Source organism: Garra rufa, chromosome 14 (assembly GCF_049309525.1).
Source record: "Garra rufa chromosome 14, GarRuf1.0, whole genome shotgun sequence".
Taxonomy (NCBI): domain Eukaryota; kingdom Metazoa; phylum Chordata; class Actinopteri; order Cypriniformes; family Cyprinidae; genus Garra; species Garra rufa.
This window is the reverse complement of record NC_133374.1, coordinates 21,406,058-21,433,822: the sequence shown is the minus strand read 5'-3', so window position 1 is coordinate 21,433,822 and position 27,765 is coordinate 21,406,058. Positions and strand designations below refer to the sequence as shown.

The following is a 27,765-nucleotide window of genomic DNA, read 5'->3' as shown; positions in this document are numbered from 1 at the left end:
TTTTCAATTCTGTTTTGAATGATGCACAACATTGGCGCTCAGGTGAAAAAACTCTCTTGAGACTGACTGTGGGGGATTGGTATGCCATTGTGATTATATCTACAATAGCAATATCTGAGCTTTTTTTCTAGTCTAAGTCCTTAAAAATCCTTGGTGTTTTGCTCATTCTACCATAGAAAGCTGAAAGCAGACAGCTTTGCAGGTAACTTGGAAAGTTTGTCTTGTGGTACACTCTAAAGTTAACCATTTCACACTCATGCCAACGCTATTACTCAAATGTTTTTCTCGTTGTACCTCTAGAGTAAAAGCCCGACTTTCTACGCAGAGATGAGTCAGAAACAGGAAAAACAAAATAACATTGTTTTTCAGCTAATAATGAGTGCGTGCGCTCCCTGAAGAATTCTGTAGGAAAATAAAGGAGATTCACAGCAGCGACATGCCAAACTTAAAATGCATTGTGACAGAAAACTTTTAGAAAACTGTACCAAGGTGCTTTCGACTGCGTAAAAATTCCCTTAGAGCAATGCTAAACTTAGCAAGCTTCCAAAATAACCTATATTAACTCTAGCTGCTGTGTTGTTTCTTTATAAGTAATATTTTATTTCTGTCAATCAGTGTCATTCAAGATTGAATTTTTTTTTTTCGATTAGAAGTTTGCATTTATATTCTTGATATAAACCCCAAGGGAACTTGTGTATTTGACTAAGGAAAGTGTATTGGGAAGGTCATATTGGGAGAATGTAAAGAAAGTTATAAGGTATATTATATATAACACTCTCCCAGCAAAAGCCTATTCAAGATTTATGACGTAAAGGGATAGTTCACTCAAAAATGAATATTCTGTCATTAATTACTCACCCTCATGCCATTCCAAATCCATAAGACCTTCATTCATCCACAGAACACAAATTAAGATATTTCTAATGAAAATCGAGAGCTTTCTGACCCTGCATAGACAGCAATGCAACTACCAGGTTCAAGGCCCAGAAAGATAGTTAGGACATCATTAAAATAGTCCATGTGACGTCAGTGGTTCAACCGTAATGTTATGAAGCTACAAAAATACTTAATTTAATGATAGAGCAGCTGCTATCAGTAAAGACATTTACCGCCATTACAAATATTTTCCCAAACAGCTGTTGGAGGAGGACATTCACACTATTGTAGACCTGGAACAAATATGTATGCACCATTGGCTAGCTGCTCCTCGCATTGGCTGGTCTGGGGCCCATTGTGGGTAATAGTCACTTCTGCTTTGGCTGAAAAACATTACGGGGTTGCAAAGTGGGCGTGTAAGCTGAAGGGTTGAGAGGAAATGCCGGGAGCCGCAGTGACTGCCCTTCAACACATTCCTATAAGAAGTGGATGATGACTCTGCGTGCTCCCAGCGTAATAACCCTGTCCACCTGCGCCTCTGTGTTTGCTTGTCGTCTTCCGTTACTGTTTCTTTTTCTCTCACGCTCAGTCTCACAGGATGTACAGCTCTCATTAATCACTTAGCACGCTGACAGCTTAATAGAGCATGGCCCGCTCATGAATACTTCACAGAGCTGGCTTGCTGAGATGACACCGTACAAGGACAGTTATTCGTTCCACTAACCTATACACCACTGGCTTGAAGGGCATTGATCCTTGAGTTTATCTATAAGCAACTGATTGTGATCATTTTATATAAAACACATATTTTATTTTAATATTTCTAGCGCAAAATGGCTGTACTAATTAGCATTCTGTGTTTAGTTTGACAGTATAACCCACTTTGAAAACTTGTCTTTAAATGTCTTTAAAATGGACCAGCTTTTTTAATTGAACTGATAAAATGCATAGCTTGGATTTTGCATCAGTCTGCCAAATGCATAAATGGAAATGTAATTTGCTAATATTGGGGCCTTTTGGCCCTAATTTGACAGGATAGTGGAGAAGCAACAGGAGAGAAAGAAAGAATAAGTCTGGAACAAAGCCAGACAGGAACCATAAAAAAGTCTTTTTTATTTAAAAAAAGAAAAGATCTTGAGACACCTGTAAATGCCCTCAAAGAAACGCATTAAATGGGGTCAGGTGAACTTAAAACCAGCCTAAGTAGACCAATGTTTGCAACATTTTGCAAAGCTGTTGTGTAAAAGTTGCATGTCACAGCTCAGGATAGCCACTAGTGAAAGTTTGTGTTTATTGTTGTAGTTGTACCATAAGCCAATTTCCAGTTGTCACGTTGTCATTTAGGTATGACTTAGGTCAGTCACTTTCCTGGAGACCCCCCCCCCCCCCCCTCCTTAATCAAACAGACCTGATTCAGATCATCAGCTCACTAGTAGAAACTTCAAGACCTGCGAAATGTGACCACTGTTTGGGGGCCTCCAAGAGTGTGGTTTGGAACCACTGACTTAGGTGATTGGCTCAAAAAAAATGTGTCTATAAATGCCCTTATGAAAGTTAACCATGGTTTAACTACAAATAAAACCCAAAAACAATGGTTATTGTAGGTAAACCATGGTAACCACAAATTACTCAGGTTTTGCTATACTAACCATGGTATTTAGTAAAACTGTAGTTATCCAAATGGTAATCAATCCGAGAAAAAAAAAAAACATGTTTACTATACTTTTACTTTAATAAAACCATGGTTAACCGATTTTGCTATTGAGATTAACTGAAATACTAGAAAATAGTTTTTATAGGTCAAATTAATAGAAATGTGAACCGATAACTTTTGGCACTGAGATAAATAGAAATGTTAACCAATAATTTTAGACACTGAGATTAAAGGGGTCATCGGGTGCAAAACTAACTTTTACATGTTGTTTGAACATTAATGTGTGTTGGTAGTTTGTGTACACAACCACCCTACAATGATAAAAATCCACCCAGTGGTATTTTTTTAATCTTTAAAAGTAATATCCCCTTTTTAAAATCAGTTCATTCTTAGCTTCTTATCGTTGTGACGAAATACATTTGATTGACATTAGCGTTTTACCTTAGCCCCGCCCTCACCGAGCTGAAACAGTCCGAGTACGATCCTCACTGTGTCGACTCGGGTGCAGAGGAAGACTCTAATTGAGCAATTTAGGTGCTCTGTTGTTGGATGTAATAATGAACATAGCAGTAGTCATTTACTACCGACATCTGACGCAGAGGTTTAACGTTACTTTCATTTTTAAATGGAAAGCAGATGAAGGAAAAATGTGAACCGATAACCTTTGCAGCTGAGTTGAATAGAAATTTTAACCAATAGCTTTTAGCACAAAATTTAATAGAAATGCTAACTGATAACTTTTGACACTGAGTTGACGGAAAAATGCTAATCGATAGCATTTGACACTGAGATGAAGGAAAAATACTAACCGATAACTTTTGACATTGAGATAAAGGAAAAATACTAACCGATAACTTTTGCAGCTGAGATGAAAAGAAATGTTAACTGAAAGCTTTTAGCACAAAAATTAATAGAAATGTTAACCAAAAGCTTTTAGGACTAAAATGAATAGAAATGTTAACCGATAATATTTTAAACTGACATGAAGAAAAAATGTTAACTGATAACTTTTGACACTAAGATGAAGGAAAAATGTGAACCGAAAACCTTTGCAGCTGAGATAAATAGTACTGTAATTTTAACCAATAGCTTTTAGCACAGAATTTAATAGAAATGCTGATAACTGATAACTTTTGACACTGAGATGACGGAAAAATGTTAATTTATAGTATTTGACTCTGAGATGAAGGAAAAATGCTAACCGATAACTTTTGCAGCTGAGATGAATATGTTAACCAATAGCTATTAGCACAAAATTTAATAGAAATAGAAACTGATAACTTTTGACACTAAGACGACGGAAAAATGCTAATTGATAGCTTTTGCCACTGAGATGAATAGAAATGCTAACCAATAGATTTTACCACTAGATTTAATGTAAGTGCTAACAATAACTTTTCTTGCTGGGCTGAATGGAAATGGTAATTAATAGCTTTTACCACTAAAATTAATGGAAATGCTAACCGATAACTTTTGCCATTGAGAGGAATAAAAATGCTAACCACTTTTACCACTTAAATTAATAGAACTGCTAATCATTATATTCATTTAAGATGAATATAAATGATAACTGATGAATTTTGTCACTGAGATGAATGGAGATGGTAAACAATGGCATTACTATTGAAATTTATCGAAATGATAACTAATAATTTTTTGCTGAGAGACATTTAGATGAATGAAAATACATAGATTTAGCTATTAAAATAGATGAAAATGCTAACCAATGTTTGCCATTGAAAAGAGTAGTGATTTTGATTTCTACTACTGTATAATCCTCTTTTGGATGAGGCACTAGGCTTCATCTGGCTGCAAAGGTCCGTAGCGTGTAGTGAGGTGAGTAAGGTCTCATTATTGAACAAAATTGCCTGACCTGTACTATCCAGTCAGGAGACCCAGAAGATCGCCAAGACCTTGCGTTCGTAAGGTATTACCCAAATTATTCTGAACGGGGTCAGACAGGTGAGCACTACAATCTCTTTCAAGTTTGTCCTGTTGAACTAAAGGAGCTCACGGATTTAATTGAAAGGAACTGAGCTTTGGTGCCCAGACTGAACACAGTGAATCAAATACACACACTTCAAAGAGGTTTCCCACCTGTCAGGTTTGCTGCGCCTCTCTGCTAGGAATAGAAATATTGTACTACTTGTTTGCCCGACATTCTTCTCACTGCTTTGAAGTGATCTGTAATTAAAGATGATTAAGTGAAGAATTCAGCCTACGTCCCACAGAGAGACGAGAACCAAAACGTGGGTGAATTGGGATGATTTAATTCTCCTGCCTCTTCAAGAAGAATACAATAAATGTGTAGATAAAATAAGGATGGTACTGTAAAATCAAACAAAAAGCCTTTTAAATGAAAAGTCAGAGTCACGGAAGTCGTGGTGAAAGGATCGCCTTTCGAGAAAAGGGCACTTGATATGAAACAGGACGCTGGAAACTCTCTTTTGTCTGGCTGTGTTTATTTCTGAAGTTCTCTCCTTTGTGCTGGAAGACATTAATTTAATGTGATAAGGAGTGTAATGGGATTCTGACATGCGTTGTTAAAGGAGGAAGACAAAAGCTTTTTTTTCAGTGGCTCACACCCCTTCAGCTTTCCCTTTTTTCTGTCTAATGAGAAGAAAAGAGCGCAAGAATGGTTGTCTGGCCCCGGGCAGGATGAGATCTAACTGAAACTTTTTTTTTTAGCCAGAACTGATATAAAAGGTTTACCGAACTCTTCAACTTCCTTATTTTGAAAAAATAAAACAAGAATTTTTTATAAAATATTATAATGCTAGTATGTGCCGACACCCCATTTCAAAGAAAGGATGAAAAGGTGCTCTTAGAGTTTTAAGTCACCATGAATTAATTCACCTTTATTTTCGAAATGCAAGTTATTTATCTTATTCTGATTAGTTTCTCTGTGTGTCCCCATCATTTTTAATCAAAATCTCATCTTCTAGTGAAATGACAGACTTCCGTCTGTTGATGTATACCAGCCTTCCAAGTCCACATCTTGCATTTTTTTTCTTTATCTCTAGTCCATTTCACTGAGATGATGTACTGTATGTCACAATACAGAAGTTGAATGATCTGTTGCTGCTGCTGATCTGTCACAACTGTAATACCAACATTAAATATACTCTACCTACTAGAAAGCAGGTGTGTAGTTGAAAGACACCAATTGAGAAAACCAAACATCCAAAACCATCTAAAGCTGTGACTAGTTGCATAAACTACTTAGACTAGTCTTAAAAGTTAGTCATCCATTTTGTTTTCTTTAAGACGGGTCATAACCTTTTAAGTTTGGTTACATAAAATGGTATATTTGTCTTATTTGAATATGAAAAGTAAGACTGATTACCACTTGGTTAACTACTAGTTAATCAAACAAGTTCTTAAAACGCAGTCTTAAAATTGCGACCAAGTTTATGCAACTGGTCCTGACAGGCTAACCCAACAAAAAAATATATGTTCATAGAACATGTTTTCATTAAATTTTAAAAACATTATTTCTGAATGTTCTCTGAACATTCAAAATATCTAAAAGGTCTTCCTTGGTTATGTGAACATTAAGAGAACATTCCATTTTCATCATTTTCAAACATTATGGTAATGTTAATTTTGAGTGTTTTCTTCTAAATTCATTTAAAAACGTTAGATGGGTGTCTAACTGAAATGTTTCAGGAAAAATATTTCCATGAACAATATATAATGATATATAATGTTTTTGTGCTAATGTTTTGAGAACATTATTAAAGATCAAATAAGGGAATGGGGGAAAGTTCACCCGAAAATCAAAATTCTGTCATTAATTACTTACCCTCATGTCATTTCAAACCATAAGTCTTTTGAAGACTTTAAAACACAAATTAAGATATTTTTGATTAAATCCGAGAGCTTTCAGACCCTGAAGGCCCAGTTTAAGGCCCATAAAGGTAGTAAGGACATTAAAATGGTCCATGTGACATCAGTGGTACAACCTTATTATTATGAAGCTACAAGAAAACTATTGTAAAAATAATTACTTTATTCAACAATTTCTTCTCTTTTGGCATTCTGACGTGAAATCTCTCTTAGTTCATCATCTGTGTAATTTGGTTAAAATAAGTATAAGGCTGGGCAAAATCTCCAGACATGTTTATGAATACTGTTTTATGTACAACCCTAGGGTTTTTATGAAACCTGGTGGTTTCCCAGCCTGACCAGCCTGAAAAGTGGCCAAAACCCCTCTAAGACCAGCCTGCTGACCAGCTAAAACGTCTTGGTTACGTATGTAACCCTCGTTCCCTGAAGGAGGGAACGGAGACGTCACGTCGGAGACCGACGAATTGGGATATCGCTTTAGAGATACCAATCCTCTTCGTGTGTAAACTAAACGAGCCAATGCACATTGGCATGCATGATTGCATCCAGCTGTCGCTGATCACAGCGTGAGCATAAATACACAGCAGGTGCAATGCATAGACAGGATTTCGCTGAGGAGCCGAGCTTGGGTCCGGCCGCACAGCGGTGGTACAGCAGCTGAGGCGACGGGACGTGACGTCTCCGTTCCCTCCTTCAGGGAACGAGGGTTACATACGTAACCAAGACGTTCCCTCTCAGTCGGTCTCTACGACGTCACGTCGGAGACCGACGAATTGGGATCCCTAGCAAAGCGCCGCAGCTGCTGCCCCCCTCCAGTGTCCTGAGCAAGCCACCTGGCCTCCAATTTTTGCTAAGGCCAAGGGCGGATCAGAAAAGACCAGTCACTGTATAACATAGCACTACCTACTTAGTGAAGCTGGAGCACTGGGAACGTGCGGAGCTCCCACCCATCCCGGAGGAGGTTCGGAGCAATACGCATATGGCTCAATTAGGACATATGGAAGAATGGAGGTGATTGAACCCTCGTGAAGATGGTAGAAGGTTACCGGGGAAACACGGTCTCTGTGGGTACCGTGGAAGACATATGGGATTCACTTAAGTCTCTCATGTATCCTAAGCCTTCTATCGGTTCTAAAGATTCATCGAGAGAGGCCTGGCGCCTAGACGCTCCGCTACGTCTGGAGCCGAGGAAGGAGGACTCGACAGGGTCTTCATGGACACTCTGGAGAAGATAGCAAGCCGACCTGAGCCAGTGCCTCTCAGTGCTTCTACCCGTTTGAGGTGAGAACACAGGAGGAGACTGGCTCTACACGAAGGCTATAAAACCTAGCGAACGTGTTAGGGGTCGCCCAACCCGCAGCTCTACAAATGTCAGATAGCGAGGCGCCACGAGCCAGCGCCCAGGAGGATGCAATACTCCTAGTAGAGTGAGCTCGCAACCTGAGCGGGCAGGGCACGCCCTGAGCTTGATAAGCCAAGGCGATGGCATCCACTATCCAGTGTGCCATCCTCTGCTTGGAGACGGCCTTCCCCTTCTGCCGTCCTCCGTGACAAATAAAGAGCTGATCTGAGGTCCTGAAGCTTTGCGTCCGGTCGACGTAGCATCTTAATGCTCGGACGGGACAAAGCAAAGCTAGGGCTGGGTCTGCCTCCTCCGGGGGCAGCGCTTGCAGGCTCACCACTTGGTCCCTGAAGGGAGTAGTGGGAACCTTGGGCACGTAGCCAGGCCGGGGCCTCAGGGTTACCTGGGAATCTGCCGGCCCGAACTGAAGGCACGAATCGTCGACCGAAAACGCCTGCAGGTCCCCTACCCTCTTGATGGAGGCCAATGCCAGCAGGAGCAGAGTCTTCATAGAGAGATACTTCAGCTCGACTGACTGTAAAGGCTCAAAGGGGACCCGCTGTAGTGCTGTGAGCACCAGAGACAGGTCCCAAGAGGGTACGGAGGGGGGCCTAGGAGGATTTAACCTCCTGGCTCCCCTGAGAAACCTGACGACCAGGTCGTGCCTACCTACTGACCTTCCTTCAACGGGGTCATGGTTTGCAGAAATAGCGGCTACATAGACCTTAAGGGTGGAGGGTGACAGCCTACGCTCCAACCCTTGCTGCAAAAAGGTAAGCACGACTCCGACCGAGCATCTTCGGGGATCCTCATTTCTTGAGAAAGCCCATTCGACGAACAGGTTCCACTTCAAGGCGTAAGCATGTCTCGTGGATGCAGCTCTCGCCGAAGTGATGGTGTCTACCACTCCTTGGGGTAGATCACTCAGAACCTCCGCGTCCCGTCCAGGGACCAGACATGTAGTTTCCAGAGGTCTGGACGCGGGTGCCACAGGGTGCCCCGTCTCTGAGTCAGTAAATCCTTCCTCAGAGGAATCCGCCAGGGAGGGGCTGTCGCGAGGAGCATCAGTTGTTGTCCGTACGGACCAGCACGTGTTTGCCTCGAAGGCGCCCTTTGAGACGGTTCAAGGCAAGACGTACTGCCAGCAGCTCTAGGCAGTTGATGTGCCAGTGTAGCTGGGGGCTCGTCCAAACCCCCGACACTGCCTGCCCGTTGTACGTGGCTCCCCAACCGGTGGTGGAGGCATCCGTGTGTACCACAGCGTGCCTGGAGACCTGTTCTAAGGGAACTCCTGCCCGAAGAAAAGCTAGGTCTGACCACGGGGTGAAGGTTAGGCGACAGGCCGAGGTTACTTTGACCCGGAGAGTGCCGCGCTGCCACGCTCTCCTCGGGACTCGGCCATGAAGCCAGTGCTGAAGTGGTCTCATATGGAGCAGGCCAAGCGGTAAAACTGCCGTAGCTGCTGCCATATGCCCCAGGAGCCTCTGAAACTGTTTCAGTGGGACCACTTCTCTGCTCTTGAACGTATTCAAGCAGTTCAGCACCGACTGAGCCCGCTCTTGCGTGAGGCGAGCTGTTTGGCTGACCGAGTCCAGTTCCACACCAAGAAAAGAGATCCTCTGCACGGGGGAGAGTTTGCTCTTTTCCCAGTTGACCCGAAGGCCCAAGCGGGCGAGGTGTGCCAACACCAGGTCCCTGTGTTCGCATAACTGCTCTCGAGAGTGTGCTAGTATCAGCCAGTCGTCGAGGTAGTTGAGGATACGAACGCCCTGTTCCTTGAGGGGAACAAGGGCCGCCTCCGCGACTTTCGTGAAGACACGGGGGGAGAGGGACAGCCCGAAGGGCAGGACCTTGTACTGATATGCTCTGCCTTCGAACGCGAACCGCAGAAATGGTCTGTGGCGCGGAAGGATCGAAACATGAAAGTACGCGTCCTTCAGGTCGATCGCTGCGAACCAATCCTGGGGACGAACACATCTGAGGATGTGTTTTTGTGTGAGCATTCTGAAAGGTAGCTTGTGAAGAGCTCGATTCAAGATGCGCAGGTCCAGGATCGGTCGTAAACCGCCGCTTTTCTTGGGTACTATGAAGTAGGGGCTGTAAAACCCTGTCTTCATATCGGCTAGAGGGACCGGCTCTATTGCTTTCTTCGCCAGCAAGGTAGCAATCTCTGCCCGTAGGACAGGGGCATCTGCTACTTTCACTGTAGTGAAGTGGATGCCCCTGAACCGAGGCGGACGCCGGGCGAACTGAATCGCGTAGCCGAGCCTGATGGTCCGGAGGAGCCAGCAAGACGGACTGGGAAGCCCTCTCCAGGCCCCCAGCCAACGTACAAGAGGGACCAGCGGGACCACTGACGTACCTGCGGGGGGGCAGCGAGGTGGAACGCAGGGACCCCGCTCGGGCGTCTCTATGCCGGTCCGAAGCGGGGTCAGAGTGTCTGTGTGTGGTGTGTGCAAGACATTTACCTGCGTTCTGGCAGCTGGTGCGTGAGTAGTCCGTCTTACCGCACTCTCCAACCGCCCAGCGCCATTTGCTGGCGGGAGGGGAGAGGGGGTGAAGCCCGGGGCTAACCCGTGCAACACCCGCTGTCCCCTCTGGGGACCCAGAGATAGTAGAAACTGCTCTTTTATTGAAAATTTGGGTGTCACCGACCGTGAGGCCGATGACGGGTTTCTTAAAAGAAACTTTTTTAAAGGAAACAAAAGATTCTCCGCCCGGCCCTCCTCCGGGGGAGGGAGTGGTGCGATCACCATCTCCCGAAGAGCAGCTTCCTCCATCTCTGGGTCGCCCGTCTCAGGGACGCTTGTTCTTGCGTTTCCCACTGGTCTTGGTGGGAGCCTGGACGGGCGGGGCGGCCGCCCTGGGACCGGCTCCACGGCGCCGCCGTGAAGGCTGCTGCGCAGGCTGCTGTGGAGCGGGGGCGGAGGCAGGGGGCCGCCCTCGGCGACGAGCAGACCGAGGTGCCGCCGGCGGCTGGGTGGAGGCAGCAGCGGGAGCACGCCGGGGCAGGATATGACTGATGGCCTCAGTCTGCTTCTGGGCGGCCGAAAACTGCTGGGCGAAATTTTCGACCGCGTCGCCGAAGAGGCCGGTCTGGGACACGGGGGCATTCAGGAACCTGACCTTGTCTGCTTCCCTCATGTCGGCCAGACACAGCCAGAGATGGCGTTCCTGGACCACCATCGTGGACATCGCACGACCCAGAGACCGCGCCGTAACCTTCGTCGCTCGTAGCGCGAGGTCCGTAGCGATACGGAGTTCACGTAGAACTTCCGGGTCGTGGCCACCCTCGTACAGGTCCTTCAGTGCCTGGGCCTGATGGACCTGTAACAACGCCATAGCGTGTAGGGCGGAGCCAGCAGCGCCACAAGCCGTGTAGGCACTGCCGATCAGAGCCGACGAGTGCCTACAGGCCCGGGAGGGGAGCAACGGGTTGCCCCGCCAAGTGGAAGCGGCGCCGGGACACAATTGCATCGCCACCGCACGCTCCACCGGCGGGACAGCCGCGTACCCCCGCGCTGGTCCGCCATCAAGGGTGGTGAGGGAGGACGTGCCACTGGAGCGGTTTCTGGCAGTAAAAGGTGCCGTCCACGTCCCAGTAAGCTCGTCATGCACCTCCGGGAAGAAGGGCACTGGGGTGGGACGCTGAGAACCAGCGCGGGCCACCCCAAGATACCAGTCATCCAGCCGAGAGGGGTCGGGACGTGATGGAGGGTTCCATTCAAGCCCTACCCTCTCGGCGGCCCGGGAAAGCATAGCCATCATTTCGGGGTCGGTATCCGGCACCGCTGACCGCCCAGTAGACGGCAGCGATCCGGAATCGTCCTCCCCCGAGAAGTCTGGCTCACCCCCCGATGCAGCGATTGACATCCGGTCGTCAGGGGGAGCCCCAAAAGTAATGAGCGGTACCTCACGAGGAGGACCCGAACACTCTTCTGGGAGCTCCGGATGGAACGGACTGTCGGTGGAAGGAGGAACCCCCAGCGGATTATCCGCCGGGAAATTCCCCACCGTCACCGTCAGACCAGTCAGCCCTCTGCCAGAGGTAGAGTCCCCCCGGCGTTTGCCGGGGGGAACGGTAGATCTGGGCAGAGGAACTGGCACCCCGCCCCTTTGCAGGAAGCGGAGTCTGGTCCGCAGCTCCGTGATGGACATGCCGCCGCAATGACAGCATGACTCATCCACAAACGCCGCCTGAGCGTGCTCAATACCCAGACACGTCAGACAGCGATCGTGACCATCACCTGGCGCCAGGTAACGACCGCATCCAGAAACGCACGGGTGAAACGGCATTGTGTTTCAAACGCCTCGTCTTTAAAAAGACGTTCACCCGTGATACTCTTTTAGAAACTGCTCTAGTGCTGAAGCACACAGGGGAGATGGCCGCAGCGACACAGAAGGCAGGTAGTGCAATCCTTGACTGCGCGCTCTTTCCACCCACAGGAGACCACCACCGCTGACGCGCCGTACCGCCAACACCGCAGTAAGAGTTCTTTGTAGAAATGGCTCGTTGCGTCTCTCTCGAAGAAGATCGGCTCCGATGCGAAATCCTGTCTATGCATTGCACCTGCTGTGTATTTATGCTCACGCTGTGATCAGCGACAGCTGGATGCAATCATGCATGCCAATGTGCATTGGCTCGTTTAGTTTACACACGAAGAGGATTGGTATCTCTAAAGCGATATCCCAATTCGTCGGTCTCCGACGTGACGTCGTAGAGACCGACTGAGAGGGAACCAGCCAACCAGCCTAGGCTGGTTTTAGCAGTTTTTTTCACCAGGGAAAGTCATTATTTTTGTTTTGTTTTTTGCGCACAAAAAGTATTTTTGTAGTTTCTTAACATTACGATTGAACCACTGATGTCACATGGACTATTTTAACAATGTCTTTGCTACCTTTCTGTTCCTTGAACTTGTCAGTTGTGTCTATTCAGAATCAGAAAGATCTCAGATTTCATTAAAAATATTGTAATTTGTGTTCCAAAGATGAACAAAGGTCTTATGGGTTTGGAAAACATGAGGATGAGAAATTAATGACAGAATTTTCATTTTTGGGTGAGCTATCCCTTTCATGTTACTGGAAGAAAGTTTGTTCAAAACTTTGAGAGAACCTTCCCAGAACTTGCTAAAGTTAGGAGAGCATTCCATGTTAGCTAGGTTAGGTAGCTTGCTGATTTGTGCTCAAATCATCTTTAAAACTAGTCTAACCAGGCCCGGAGACTACATTACATTAGGAAACCTGCATAGGATGGTTTTGAATGTTTTTTTTCCAGTCAGGTTGGTGGCAGTTAAACAAGTCTGTTTGAAGTTAGCAAAACAGCTGACTTTACCTCAGGTTTGTTTACGCATTGTAGCATAGTCAAATCCAGTCTTGCGAGTGCATGTGTACATACTTCTGTTATTTACCTGTGCGAATTGTCTTCTGCTTTATTTGCACTGTGCTCTGCTGAGCTTTTAAGCATGTGTGTATTTTCAGCTGTACCATATGCCCATGTTGTGTGTGTGCTTTAAAGATAAATGAACTTGGCGCTTTGTAAAAGCCCAGTGGAAAGTGATAGCTGAGGAAATGACTGGCTGCTCAGAGTGAATGGAGGCTAAGCCTTTATCACAGTCTCTGTGTGGGAAGCAGCTTTGTGCTTTTCTCTCGCCAATGCTAGAACCTTCTCTTTAACACCTTACCCACTGTGCTAACTTAACCTTACACTCTTTCCTCTTCTTATTTGCCTTCCATGTATCCTCACATTTTGCCCTGTTCACCAATCCTCCCTAATTTAAACTCCAAGAGTTGGGATTAAACCTTAAAAAAACTCTTTTGCTGTTCGCACAAGTTCCCGTCCAACGCGATCGGCGCAGTCAGCGCATGTGTTAGCTAGCAATGCTATAGTGCCGTGTTTAATGTAGTGCACTAAATGTGAAATTGCATGTGATGTGCATTGAGCGAAAGACAGGAAGCGAATGCTTATGGTTAATCAAATATATGCTGAATAACTCGGCAGGAAATTGAGATGACAGCTGTGAGCAATGGCATCGGCCACTTTATGTGTGAAGTCAGCAGCTAAAGCCTTTCCGATTTAAAGAGTCAGATCTGAATAAACCGATGTCACGTTTTGTTGCAATACATTGTTGTGCATTTCGCAAGTCCTGTATTCTCCCGGGCCTCGTAATTGCCAAAGGAACCGAGATTAAACACTTGGGTGATTATGATTTTGCTAATTAAATTAGTCGCGGACATACAGAACAGCAAAAAAAGCTTTGTTATCGTTGTTAAATTCAATTAAAAATATTGGCAGATAATTTAGCTGAAATTTGTCAGACAAATACAATAGCATTGTATTCACACCCACAGAAAATCAACTCTAGTCATATAAAAGGGACGATCCCATAGTATCATAATTGCTGTGAAAAGAGAGGGAGGATGTATTTCTTGTTGTGAGCAAAGGTGACACAAGTCAGGACGCTGAAGTGTTTTGTGTGTGCCCCTTTTCAACAGGCCTATTAAACCTGGAGGTGTTACTGCGACAGTTTCTCATCTCCAAGGAAACCCTTTCCGTTCGCATGCTGGATGACAGCCAGGATCCCACCCCCCTCCTCAAGGAGATCCGTGATGACAAGACTGCCACCATCATAGTGGACGCCAACGCCACCATGTCTCACGTTATTTTGGAAAGGGTACGTCCCAGCTTGACAGTAGGCCTGTTATGTAAAAAATTCATTATTTTTGTCTAAATACCCATGAAACAAGATCAGTTTAATTAAATCAAAAGCATTAAATTACCTAAAACCAAATTTGTGTAAGTTAATTAGTTATTTTTTTATTATTTTTACTAATATTTATTTTTCTTCACCAGTGGGTTACAATTAAATACACACTAACTGCTCAAAAGTTTGGGATTAGTACAATTTTTTATGATTTTTAAAGTTTCTGATGCTCATCAAGGCTGTGATTATTTGATCAAAAGTACAGATTATTATTATTATGATGTTTTTCGAAATTAATATACATTCAAATGCAATTCATATCTGTAAAGTTGAATTTTCAGAATCATTACTCCAGGCTTCAGCGTCACATGATCCTTCAAAAATCATTCTAATATGCTGATTTATTATCAGTGCTGGAAACAGTTGTGCTGCTCAATATTTTTTTGGAACCTGTGATACTTTTTTCAGGATTCTTTAATCAATAAAAGGTTGAAAAGTTTGGGGCAAGTACATTTTTATTCTTTATTTTTTTGAAAAGAATTAATACTTTTATTCCCTAAGGATCTGTTCAATTAATAAAAAGTGATAGCATAGTGATAGCAAGATTTCTATTTTGAATAAATGCTGTTCTTTTTAACTTGTTATTCATCAAAGAATCCTGAAAAAAAGAATCACAGGTTCCAAAAAAATATTTGGCAGCACAATTGTTTCCAACATTGATATTTCTAATAATAAATCAGCATATTAGAATGATTTCTGAAGGATCATGTGACACTTAAGGCCGGAGTAACAGCTGATGAAAATTCAGCTTTGCATCACAGGAATAAATTATATTTTTGATCAAATAAATGCATCCATGATGAGCATAAGAGACTTCTAGTGGTGATCGGTAGAGTAGGTTCTCTATAAATATATATTATGAAGTAAATTTATTCTGTTTATGTTTGTTTAGTATTATTTTAATGGAAAACCAAAATTACTGATTAGTCAAACGGTATTTGCAGCGTGTCCATCTCAATCCTTTGCTGGATCCTACTGAAGCTTATTTCTGCCATGAAATAAAATCTAAATGAAAATGTAACAGTGACTTTTAATCTAATAAGTCTACTATTTTTCTCTAGCAGCTAAATTTTATTTCTGAATTCAGACTTCTCAGAAATGCAAGTTTATATCTTACAAGTTAACAAATTGCAATTCTGACTTTTTTTTCTCAAGGTTATATTGAAGTTCTGAAAAGAATTCTGAAGCTGCGTTTCCATTACAGATTTATGCAAAACATTTGCGATGTTTGATTAAAAAACTGTTGCAAAATGGCGGTGTTTCTATTTACTGGTGTTATGCGATGGATGTTGATAGGTTTACGCATGTCAAAAACCACTGCACTAGCCATTCATTTAATGTGTTGGAGACATCAGCATTTATCTTTACAGAAGCAGCGTGGAGAGCCACTTCTGAAACTGAAACGAGCTGCGGTGCATCTCATATAAACACAAGCATTGACTAGAGTGGCCCTTGATCAGCTCCGCAGATTTGTGAAGTGTAAATATCTAAGTTTATCTAAGCTTTAATAGCAAGGAAAGCCCCTTAATTCAAGCTTTCTGTAGTCAATGCTTGTGTAAGCGGGCACTTATGAGGTGTTTTTTGAGGTTATAGTACATTAAAGAATGATCATGTGACTTTTATGTAAGCAAGGTGACCTGCAAATGTGAAAAAGCCATTTCCATTGCAGTTTTGTGAAATATTTCTTTTTCGAATTGCCTGAAAAACCACCTCATGCACATGTAAAAACATTTATGCAATATATAGGAGTTTTAGCTAAATTGACCCATTTCCATTCAGCGTTTATTTAATTCGCAATTTTTAATTTGCACAATTTGAAGAGTAATGGAAATGCAGCTTGAGAGGAAAGTCAGAATTGACCCTTCGCAGGGAGTTTGATTGATGGTAATCTGACCAATCATAATGCAGAATCTGCTATTTTGTTCGAAAGGAGAGTAGATTAACTTCGGTGGACTTCAACTTGTGTGTGTATTACGCAGATGAAACAAGATACCTTTTAGTGTTCTTTCATGTTTATTTCACACTGTAACTAGTAAAAAGGATTGAAGGCACTACAGCGATCTGTCTTAATACATTAAATAGCCACGAAATTGTATTTATTGTTCTAATTTCTTACAAAATGACACAATTTGAAAGCTGACACTTTGTTTCATACCTAAAGTAACCTGCTCTGTCTTGTCTGACGCCGCTTTGTCAGTGTCCTCTTTTTACTGATGTGTTACTGCTGTCGAACATAGCAACAGTAAAAAAGAGGGTCAATTGTGAGAGAAAAATTCACTGAAAAAAAAATGTATTATTGCATGGTAGAAATAAGCTTTCATAGGGATACAATCCAAAAAAAAAATGATTTCACTAAGCAGTGTTTTTGTCATGTTTTCTATTAAAATATTACTAAAAAACCTTGAACTAAATAGAAACAGAACTGCGAGAATTGTAAGAAAAAAAGTGTAATTGTGAGATGTAAACTTGTTTTTCTGACTTCTGAGGAGAAAAAGGCAGAATTGTGAATCATAATTGCCTGGTGGAAATATAGGCTTTCAAAGGATCCATCTAGGGTTTGAAAAGTTTGCAGAAATAAAAGAGTAAAAAGCCTATGATTATGTAATTATAAGCTGAAAATAGTTTGCTATTACTATTTGCATGATAGATCTGGATGTCAATGACCGTGACCTTGAGCCTCAGAATAGGATTAACAATCGCTCATAAAGATGGAAGAATTTAATGATGCCATTAAACTATATAAGTAAGTGTTCCACTAGATTCGCAGTGTAGAATTATTCTCGTGACCTTTTGTTCATGTGTCTTTTAAGTGTAAGAGTTAAATGTAAGAGATTCATCCCACCCTTAAACTCAGTCGAGTCTGTTGCTCCTCATTTGTAAGATTGACATGTATGAGCTGTAGTAAATAAATCTCTCTTTCTGATACATTCAATGCAAATGAACATGAGCACACATGGATGCAGCCTCATGACTGAATAATTCAGTATAGATGACTGGCTGAACACACATACACCTCTGCAGCATACAGTAAGTGTGAGCCATAATTAAACATGAATCATTATTTTCAGGAAAGAGAAATTAATGGCTCTGCAGGAGAGGCTGATAGCAGGAACCAGTTAAAAGAGAGTGAAAGTGATTGATGGAGAGAAAATGGACAAAGTCTTGTGTGTGAGACGTTCTAAAAATGCAGAAGTTAAAAGAAGTTCAACATAAAAAACACATCTCTAGACCTTTTTTTCACTTTGCTTGTCACTTTTTTATGCAAAAATCCATTGTGTGTGTGAATGGCCCCTTGTAGGCTTTTAAGATGCAGTCACATTTACTGTTGTTCTGTGACTTTTCAAAGGTGAATTTCAATAGAAATCTATGTTATTGGGAAGTTAGTGTGAGGGTAAAAGATTTTCCTACAAGATTTCGCAACAGGTTTAAGTTGGTTGAGTAAATTTGCAGCAGTGTCCAACAGAAAGTTGCTTATATAGCCATACAGCATGACTACGAGTGTGATATTACATGTTTACAGTTTGATGGCCCGAGTGTGTAAATACATAAGAAACAACATTGAGTTGCTTTATTTAAAACTTATTGTATTCCTGTATTAAAAGCTCACTGTAGTATATAGAGCATTATGAGAGAGAGATGGACTGAATGAGTGTGATTACCTGTATCTGATACAGCATTCATTCTTCAGCTCAATCTCATACTCACAATAAAACATTATTTTGAATGTCCGCTAAGGAAAGCTAGGCAATTCAGTCAAAAGTGCAAAGGCAGCACTCTGATATACAGCATTAAATTTACATAAAATATAACATGATGAGTTTTTGCCCTCATCCAAAACTATTTGCTCTGGAGCAAATAATAGATTAATGAGATCAATGATATGAATAGATTATATCTCATGTTTAACCACTGTAGAGACATCAGTGCCAGCGGCAAATTCCAGAAGTTCTGGCTGAGGTAAGTGTTAATGAGTGCTGAATGGCCGCTGATGCCCTGGAGCTCACATATCCAAAAACATTGAAGCTAATTTTCAAAGATACATGATCTTTATTAACAAACTGCATATTTGATGTCTAAACAAGTACAAAAATGTAGGAACAAAGCTGGGGGTTTGGGAAGTTCAGACCTGATGCCTCCGCCACTGTCAGCAGATCTGAGGCGTCTGCATATTATGCTCTCCCATATAGGTTATACGTCACACAGGTCGGAATAAAAACATAACTTGTGGCTGTACCATTAATAATGTTCAAACAAAAGGTTTAGAGGGCATATTTTAGAGAAGGGATGAGCAAAATGCCTAATTTCAAAGTCTAGAAAAACTGTTCAGTGGGTTGCCTGAATGACTAGTCAATTAATCAGCCTTAATAAAGCCATGTATTTGCCCTCAACCAAAACAGTTTGCTCTGGAACAAATAATAGATTAATGAGACCAAAGACTGCCTGTTAGATTGAACCCAAATTAATTATATCTCATATTTAACCACTATAGGGACATCAGAGCCAGTGGCAAATTTCAAAAGATCTGCCCGAGGTAAGGCTGCTCTCAGTGGGTTCATGAGTGCTGAACGGCTGCTGACGCCCTGGAGCTTACATCTCCGAAAACAGCAAGCAAATGTTACAGAAATGTAATGGAGGTTATGTTTATTAAACTGCATATTAGAAGTCTAACACCGTGTCTAAACTGGACGCGAGCTGCGTGGCGCGTTGCGACGCAACAAAATACAATAGAACCTATTATGCTGTCTACACTGGATGCGGTGCGATGCTGCAAATCCCCGACAGTAATCTGCTGCCGCATTCTATTTATGATGTGCTCACACAAAGTTTAAATGATTTGCAATGGTTGCTTTGTCGCGTCCAGTGTAGACAGACTTTAGCTGTTGGGGTTGAAAAAAAAAAAGCAACTCTGAGCAGAAAACGCCCGACGTCATTCGCATTTTTTTTTTTTCAATTGTCCAATCGAATGAAAGAAGAGGCGGCCTTCTGTTGTGGTGATGAAAGTTTATCGTTGCTTAGAAAGTCCGGAGACTGCAATAATGTTTTCAGACCTATAAACAGGGCCTAAACAAGTACATTCTCGCCTAAAAAATTCTTAAAACTACATTCCGTGACACAAAATCAGTATTATTTTCAAAATTACAGTGCATTTGTGCATCCGCCATGAGTGGAGTGATACAAACGGTGAAAGTTGGAGTTCTGTTATTTTTTAGAATATCACACTCCTCTCAGCCAATCAGATTCAAGGACCAGAACGAACTGTTGTATAAATATACCTTTTTCCTGAGTAAACGATGCACACCGCCATTACGAATTCTAACGTCAGTTTGAATGCTTTTCTGTCTCCATAGGAACCCATTCAAATAGCGTCTATCTGTTTTTAATGTAGCTAACGTCCGCAGCTTTGTGTCATCTACACACTCATTAAAGTTAGGCACTGACAAATGGCGGTCATTGCAACATTGCCAGGTGATGGCGTTATGGAGCCATGTGCCATGTAAAAATATTTTAATAGGTTTAACATTAGATTATTATCTCGGAATATACGATAATCTGACTAGAAACAATGCAGACCGGAAATGCAAAGCATTCAGTTAAGAGTCCGGCTTACTTCCGCGTTCAGGAAAAACGCCTATATTAACCTGATTCAAATTATGAAGAAAAACTGTAATACTCAATGTTAATGATACTAAAATTGCACTGGCTCATGGAAAAGTGTGTTTATAAAGAGGGGTCAAATGTCATCATAACATCTCATAATAACCACCAGCCCATTTTTGCTCGTGTTGTTTAGTCTCTTCTCCTCTCTGCCTGTTTTGTTATCTCTTCTTGTCTCAGTTTGTCTCTTCTGATGTTATCTTGACTCTTCTGCTCAGTTCATGTCATCTTATGCTTTTCATACATTTCAGTCAATGGTTCTCATCCATTTTTTCTCCCTATTCACTCCATTGCTCTTTAATCAAAGTGTCTGATGACCATCAAAGGTCTTTCCTTGGTTTTTCCTGTTGCTATGGAGACAGGGACAAGTACCGCCACTGCTATGCCGGTGGGTTGCACGGTTCACAGTGGGTTCCTTGTCAGTTTGTCACCCTTACTATGTTTCTCATACCCTCTTCAACCCATCTCTCTCTCTGTGTATGTCTCGCCATCTCTGTTTTATCCACTCGAATCTTTCCTTCATATCTCTCTGATCCTTTCTCTCTCTCTCTCTCTCTCTCTCTCTCTCTCTCTCTCTCTCTGGATCTATAGGGCAGTGTTTTTCAACCACTGTGCCGCGGTACACTAGTGTGCCGTGAGAGATCGTCAGGTGTGCCGTGGGAAATTATTCAATTTCACGTAATTGGTCTAAAACATTTTTTGAAAACTAATAAGTTATTGTCTGCGAATATGTGCCATTTGGCACATATATGCCATTGTCGAGTGTCTGCGCTGTCTAGTGACACCGGCAGGGTAATCATGTCATACTCTTCCATATCAGATAGGTAATTGCCTTGTATTTCGAGACGAGAATTAGTGATGCCTGGATGTGACAGGTAGCATTGACAGTGGCATTGTGGCTAGTGAGAATACGATACAAAATCTGCGTCTACGGGCGTCTGGGCAATTAAACTGAGCTCGAACACACCGAACTGACGACACACGACTACAAACTAGAAGGTGCTTTCTGCGCATGCGTGAGGAGATACACCGTTGCGTACCTGCAGATAGAAGTATTGTATATAGAACAGTGATGCGCGGGTTGATCCAAAATGAGGTTACCCACGGTTACGAGTCATCCAAAAATATTTTTAATGATTTTTGGGTCGCGGTCGTTTGAAATAAAGATGTAAATTAAACCTTTGTAATTTATATAGTACTAAACACAATTTTCTATGAAATACATAGACCTACGCTTTATTGGCTGAATAATATTTACCTTTTGAATGTTGAGCATTATTAACTGTTGAATAAATGCTGACGCGGGACAAAATGCCCGATTTCCAACACGTTGAACTGAGCAATGCCATTGTACCATTTTAATAGGCTACTTTTAAACGCATATAGCTCTGTCAGTTTTATGTATTTTCTGAGAGCGGGTGGGATTTTTGCTGGGAAAGTCGGGGGACAGACGCACATTTCGATTAGACTGGATAAACACATGCAGCATCTTAATTGTTAAGAAAATGGTTTTCCTAATAAATGTCTCAAATATTTTTATTATGTCCAATGCTTCTCTTTCTTTTTGGAACTATTAGACACATTTCATTATGTCTTTTCAAATGCCTAGGTCTGTTTAATTACTTTAATTATAAAATGTCTAGCACTATTTGTAAACGTTTATTCAAGCAATAATATATAAATTATCTCATATATATATGCTTGTTTAAAACCAGGGATTAAAAACGAATTCCAAGTAAAAACAATATTTTTTCTTTACATTTCCAGAGAGCGAAACGAACGAAATTAAACATTACTTAATAAATTCAAGGCACTATAATTTCCTTATTCATTTGATACAACTATTATAGCTAAACAATTAATAGATGTATAAAATAATATTAGTTTGTCATATTCGTGATTCCTGAATTTATATATGAAAACTTAGTTTTGAAGTGCATTCGTTATGTTTGTATAAGAAAATTCGAGAGAGAGCTGTTGAGGAAGAGCTTTGTGTGTGTCTTCAATTCCTGCCAGGATATCAGCTCTGTGTTCATCCAAACAGCCCCAGGTTGTGTTTATTTGGTTCCTGTTCAAGACACTTCGATAAGAATGGCTGTATATTGTTAATAGAGGCTACAGAGTTTCATTTTTTTACAGTTTCGATTGTGGGTGTGCCTTGTGATTTTTTTCAATTAAAAATTTACCTCGGCTCAAAAAAGGTTGAAAAACACTGCTATAGGGAATGAGCATGCGGCAGAGCTGTGGAAAGTTGGCACTCATTTAGGTTGTGATGAGCGAGTGTAGGGCAAGCATGCTAGAGCTGTTTGCCAATGTTCACAGCATGACTCACACACCAGCTTGAGTTACAGGATTCAATTACATGGGCAATTGCAGGGAAAATCTTTCATTATAAAATACTTTACGCAAGGACAAAATTATCATAACCTGGAAAAACTCTCCACTCCTCTGGTCCATTTTCTCCCTCTCTCTCTCTCTTTTTAGCACGACGCTGGTCAAATGAAATGCAGATGGGCATTACGGCACACTAGGCAGGGAGTCTGGGTGTGAATGAGTGCCATAATACAGATGCTGCTTTGAACCGTAATGCAACCACAAGAGAACAGGTGTCTGGGAGTGCTGTGTTAGCATGACTTATGCTCTAAAATGTAGGAACAAAGCCGGGAGTTTGGGAAGTTCAGACCTGGTGCTTCCGCTACCGTCAGCAGATATGAGGCGTCTACAAATTATGCTCTGCCATATAAGCTATACGTCACACAGGTCGGAAAGAATGTAACTTCGGGGCTGTACCATTAATAATGTTCAAACTAAAAGTTTAGAGGGCACATTTTGAAGGATAAGCAAAATGCTTAATTTCAAAGTCAAGAAAAACTGTTTAGTAGGTTGCCTGAATGACTAGCCAATTAATCAGCCTTAAGGAAGCCATGTACACTTCTGTTCAAAAGTTTGGGGTCGGGAAGATTTTTTTTTTTTTTTTACAATGATTTTGAAATCAATTTCGTATGCTCACCAAAACTGTATTGATAAACTCATAATTCAGACTTTTTTTCGCAGAATGTGAGTTTATATCTCACAATTCTGACTTTATAACATGCAACTGTGAATTATTAAGTCACAATTTTCTCGCATTTGGCAAAAAAGGCAGAATTGTTCTTGGCACCTTTATTTTATCTTGAAATTCTGACTTTAACTCACAATTGTGAGTTTATATCACACAATTCTGAGGAAAAAAGTCAGAATTATGAGTTTATATTGTGCAATTCTGAGAAAAAAAGTCAGAATTGTGAGTTTATACTGGCAATTTTGAGAAAAAAAAGTCAGAATTAAAAAATATAAACTCGCATTTGTGAGTTTTTATCTTGCAATTCTGACTTTATTTCTGTCAACTGTGAGTTTATATAATGCAATTCTGAGAAAAAAGACATAATTGTGACTATATCTCGCAGTTCTGACTTTTTCTCACAATCGTGAGTTTATATTATGCAATTTTGATAAAAAAGTCAGAATTATGAGTTTATATATGGCAATTTTGAGAAAAAAAGTCAGAATTACAAGATAACTCGCATTTGTGAGAACACAGTTCAAAATTGAGTTAATATCACACAATTCTGAGGAAAAAAGTTCGAATTGTGAGTTTTTATCTTGCAAATCTGACTTTAATTCTCTCAATTGTGAGTTTATGTTACACAAATCTGACTTTAATTCGTTCAATTGTGAGTTAGTTAAATAATTTTGAGGAAAAAATTCAGAATTGTGAGTTTCTATCTCGCAATTCTGACCTTCTTAATTGTGAGTTTCTATCTTGCAATTCTGACTTTATAACTTGCAATTGTGAGTTAATCACAATTGTTTATATTTTAATTCTGAGGAGAAAAAAAGGAGAAAAAAAAGTCAGAATTGCAAGTTTTATCTTGCAAATCTGACTTTATTTCTCTCAATTGCAAGATTAAGTCATGCAATTCTGAAAAAAAAATATATATATATATAGTATATAATTATTTCAAAAATACATTTTACTGACCCCAAATTTTGAACGGTAGTGTAAAATGACTTTTAACTGCTTTTAACTTTTAACTATCCCAAATGGTACAAAATGCATCTGAGGAGTCAAAAATGTCCATCCATTATAGTAGTGTTAGTAGTGTTGATGATGATGATGATGATGATGATGATGATATAATTAAAATTTCATTATTATAAAAGTAACCAGGAAAAAAAATGCCAAGAATTTAGTCAGCCATTGTAATTCCTATCCTGTTCTGAAGTGCACAATAACTAAAAAATAATTCTCTGTATTCACTGTATAGGTTGAGGTTATTGATCATGGCTGCAAGGTTAATGAAAAGATCTGCAAGAACAGTTTTAGAGAGAATATTTGTGAAACCTATAATAATTACCAAGTTACTTCAATGTTCTTTTTGTTCTAGGAAATGTGATTATATTTCACTGCAGGTTGTTCCTGATCAATATGTTTTGAATTAATTATTTAACATTTTTTCCCTGCTAGAAAGAAGACAAAACAGCTCCAGCCGCTCAATCCATTTCCCTCTCGTGCATTTATTGTACTCTAAACTGTCCCTTTTACTCAGTTTTCTCTGCGTTTCCATAGAAATAATTGTTGAAAGTGTTTTCACCCCTGACATTTGATTGACATATTATATTTGCTGCTTGGTTTCCTTGGAGACAGCGGAGAATTGATAAATAGAATGGCAATGACAGAACAGAAATGCTGTCTGTCTTTTGTTAGCTTTCATCCAACTCTAAACAGGTTTCGCAAAGCACTGAACCTTGCCTTTTGCTTCTCAATGGTGGCAATGCCGTGCGCAGATTCAGTCTAAGTAGCTGTTTAAATTAGCCTAGCTTTGTCAAAAGTGTTTAATGTATCTCTCTCTTCTCTTTTATCTTCCAGGCCTCAGAGTTGGGGATGTTGTCAGTGTACTACACCTACATCCTGACTTCCTTGGTGAGAGAATTTAAGTGTGATACTCTCTAATGCAGTCAAGAAGTCGAATTTCATTTTTACTCCCACATTAGAATGTAAAATTCACTTCCAGAACAAAACTTTACTGATAATGTACTCAACCCCTTGTCATCCAAGATGTTCATGTCTTTCTTTCTTCAGTCGTGAAAAAAATATGTTTTTTGAGGAAAACATTTTCAGGATTTTTCTTCATATAGTGGACATCTATGGTGCCCCGAGTTTGAACTTCCAAAATGCGGTTGTAAATGATCCCAGCCGAGGAAGAAGGGTCTTATCTACACTCTTAAAAATAAAGGTGCTTTAAAAGGTTCTTCAAGCGATGTCATAGAAAGAACCATTCTTGGTTCCACAAAGAACCATTCAGTCAAAGGTTCTTTAAAGAACCATCTCTTTCTTACCTTTTTATAATCTGAAGAACTTTCTTTCGCCACAAAGAATCTTTTGTGAAACAGAAAGGTTCTTCAGTTGGTAAAGGAGAAGTTCACTTTCAGAACAAAAATTTACAGATAATGTACTCACCCCTTGTCATCCAAGATGTTCATGTCTTTCTTTCTTCAGTCGTAAAGAATTATGTTTTTTGAGGAAAACATTTCAGGATTTCTCTCCATATAGTGGACTTCTTTGGTGCCCCCGAGTTTCAACTTCCGAAATGCAGTTTCAATGCAGCTTCAAAGGGCTCTAAATGATCCCAGCCGAGGAAGAAGGGTCTTATGTAGCATTACGGTTATTTGCTAAAAACATGTCCTCTTTATATACTTTTTAATCTCTACACAGAGTAGGTACACACAGAGCTGAAAAATAAGAAAATAAGAAATTAGAAAATAACCGATCGTTTCGCTAGATCAGACGCTTCTTTCCTCATCTGTGATCGTTTAGAGCCATTTGAAGCTGCATTTTGGAAGTTCAAACTCGGGGGCACCATAGAAGTTCATTATGTGAAGAGAAATCCTGAAATGTTTTTCCTCAAAAAACATAATTTCCTTACGACTGAAGAAAGAAAGACATGAACATCTTGGATGACAGGGGTTATTTCTTCGTTTTTTATTACAATTTATATACTTTTTAACCTCAAATGCTCGTCTCGTCTTGCTTTGCCTCCTTTAACTGCTAAAATCTGGCTGATTTCTTAGTTGGAAGTTAACATAAATTAACATAAACAATCATTTGTGTGCCCCTAAATTAAAAAATGATTTAAATCTGAGTGGAAATGGCTAATGATAAGGCCTCCGTGTTAAAACCACATTGAAATTGAGCGGAAAGTGGTGCGGCGCTTGCACTGATTTTTTTCCTCGAGTTGATTCAAGGAACCTATAAACAGTATCTTTGATGTTTCCTTTTCAATCTTTCTGTTTCACGCTGATGTGCGCTAGAAATAACAAACCAGGATGGATTTTTCGAAACTTTTTCATCCGATACGGCTTTAAGTTCAGAGCGCTTTAAGAGCAGCCACTCAGCATGGAACAAACCGACACACTTCAACACACTCAAACCTAATTTAAAGAAGCCACTTCATTTCCCCACGCCGCTTTCCTTCACTTATTTAGTCTCTCCTGCCGCCATCGTTCATGCGTCCGACGGCACATCGTCCTCCTATCCGTACACTGGTGTTTCATTACGCCATTATCACAGTGTGAAAAAGGCCTGTCAGAAACGCACTACATCCATCAGAAACCCAGTAATCAGTAAATGACTCAGAGAGAGCTCTTCAGCCTCTGCTCTGGCCACACTCTGGGGAGTAATGAAGCACTGCGGTGCTGCAGGTACATGGAGGAATTACTGAAACCTATTGTATGGTGATATGGGCACCTTTGCTTATAGCTGACGTGTTGCAAAGTGTCTTTTAAACCAGCATGGTGTGTGGTCAAATATCGTGACAGCAATAATGGAAGTCTAACCTTTTAGTTAAAAGAACCAATATAGCTCATTTACCCTAAACGAAGCATATTAAGTATAAAATAAAATAAAACAAAATATGGAGTTGCTGCCAAATTTTAAAGCTCATTTACCCTAAGCATATTAAGTGTAAAATCAAATAAAACAAAATATGGAATTGTTGCCAAATTTTAAAGCTAATTTACCCTACAGGAAGCATATTAAGTGTAAAATAAAATAAAATAAATAATAAAATAAAATAAAAATTCAATTCAATTCAATTATAAAAATTGTTGTATTTAACATAGCTGTGCTATATTGTAACTGGCTTCTCAACAAATGTAAAATTAAAATTAAGAAATATAGCTGCACAAAATAATTCAAATAAAACTGAAATTGCAATATTATTAATAAATATACTTTTAGGTATATAGATACATTGATTATTGTCATTTCATTACATGTAAAATTAAAATTAAGAAATAGGGGGTTTACAGTTAATTTAAATAAAACTGAAATCGCAGTATTATTTCTAAATCTATTCTTTTAGATATATAGTCATTAAGTATCAAATTAAAATTGAGAAATGCGGCTGCAGAATTAGTTAAAATAAAACTGAAATTGCAACATAATTAATTATTATACTTTTAAATATATTTGAATATTGATTATTAACTTTTCGTCAAATGTAAAAATTAAGAAAAGTCAAATTAATTTAAATAAAACTGAAATTGCAATACAGTTTCTGAATTTATTCTTTTAGATGTGTATATAT

General features: G+C 40.6%; 1 protein-coding gene across 1 annotated transcript in view; it reads left to right on the top strand.

Moving 5' to 3' along the window:
* The window catches only part of grik4 (glutamate receptor, ionotropic, kainate 4), a 514,994-nt gene that overhangs the window by 350,680 nt on the left and 136,549 nt on the right, over positions 1-27,765 (top strand). Inside the window, exons 7-8 of the mRNA XM_073817307.1 lie at positions 14,214-14,392; positions 25,047-25,100. Coding sequence (XP_073673408.1) covers positions 14,214-14,392; positions 25,047-25,100 — 233 coding nt within the window. The remainder of the gene's footprint in view (positions 1-14,213; positions 14,393-25,046; positions 25,101-27,765) is intronic.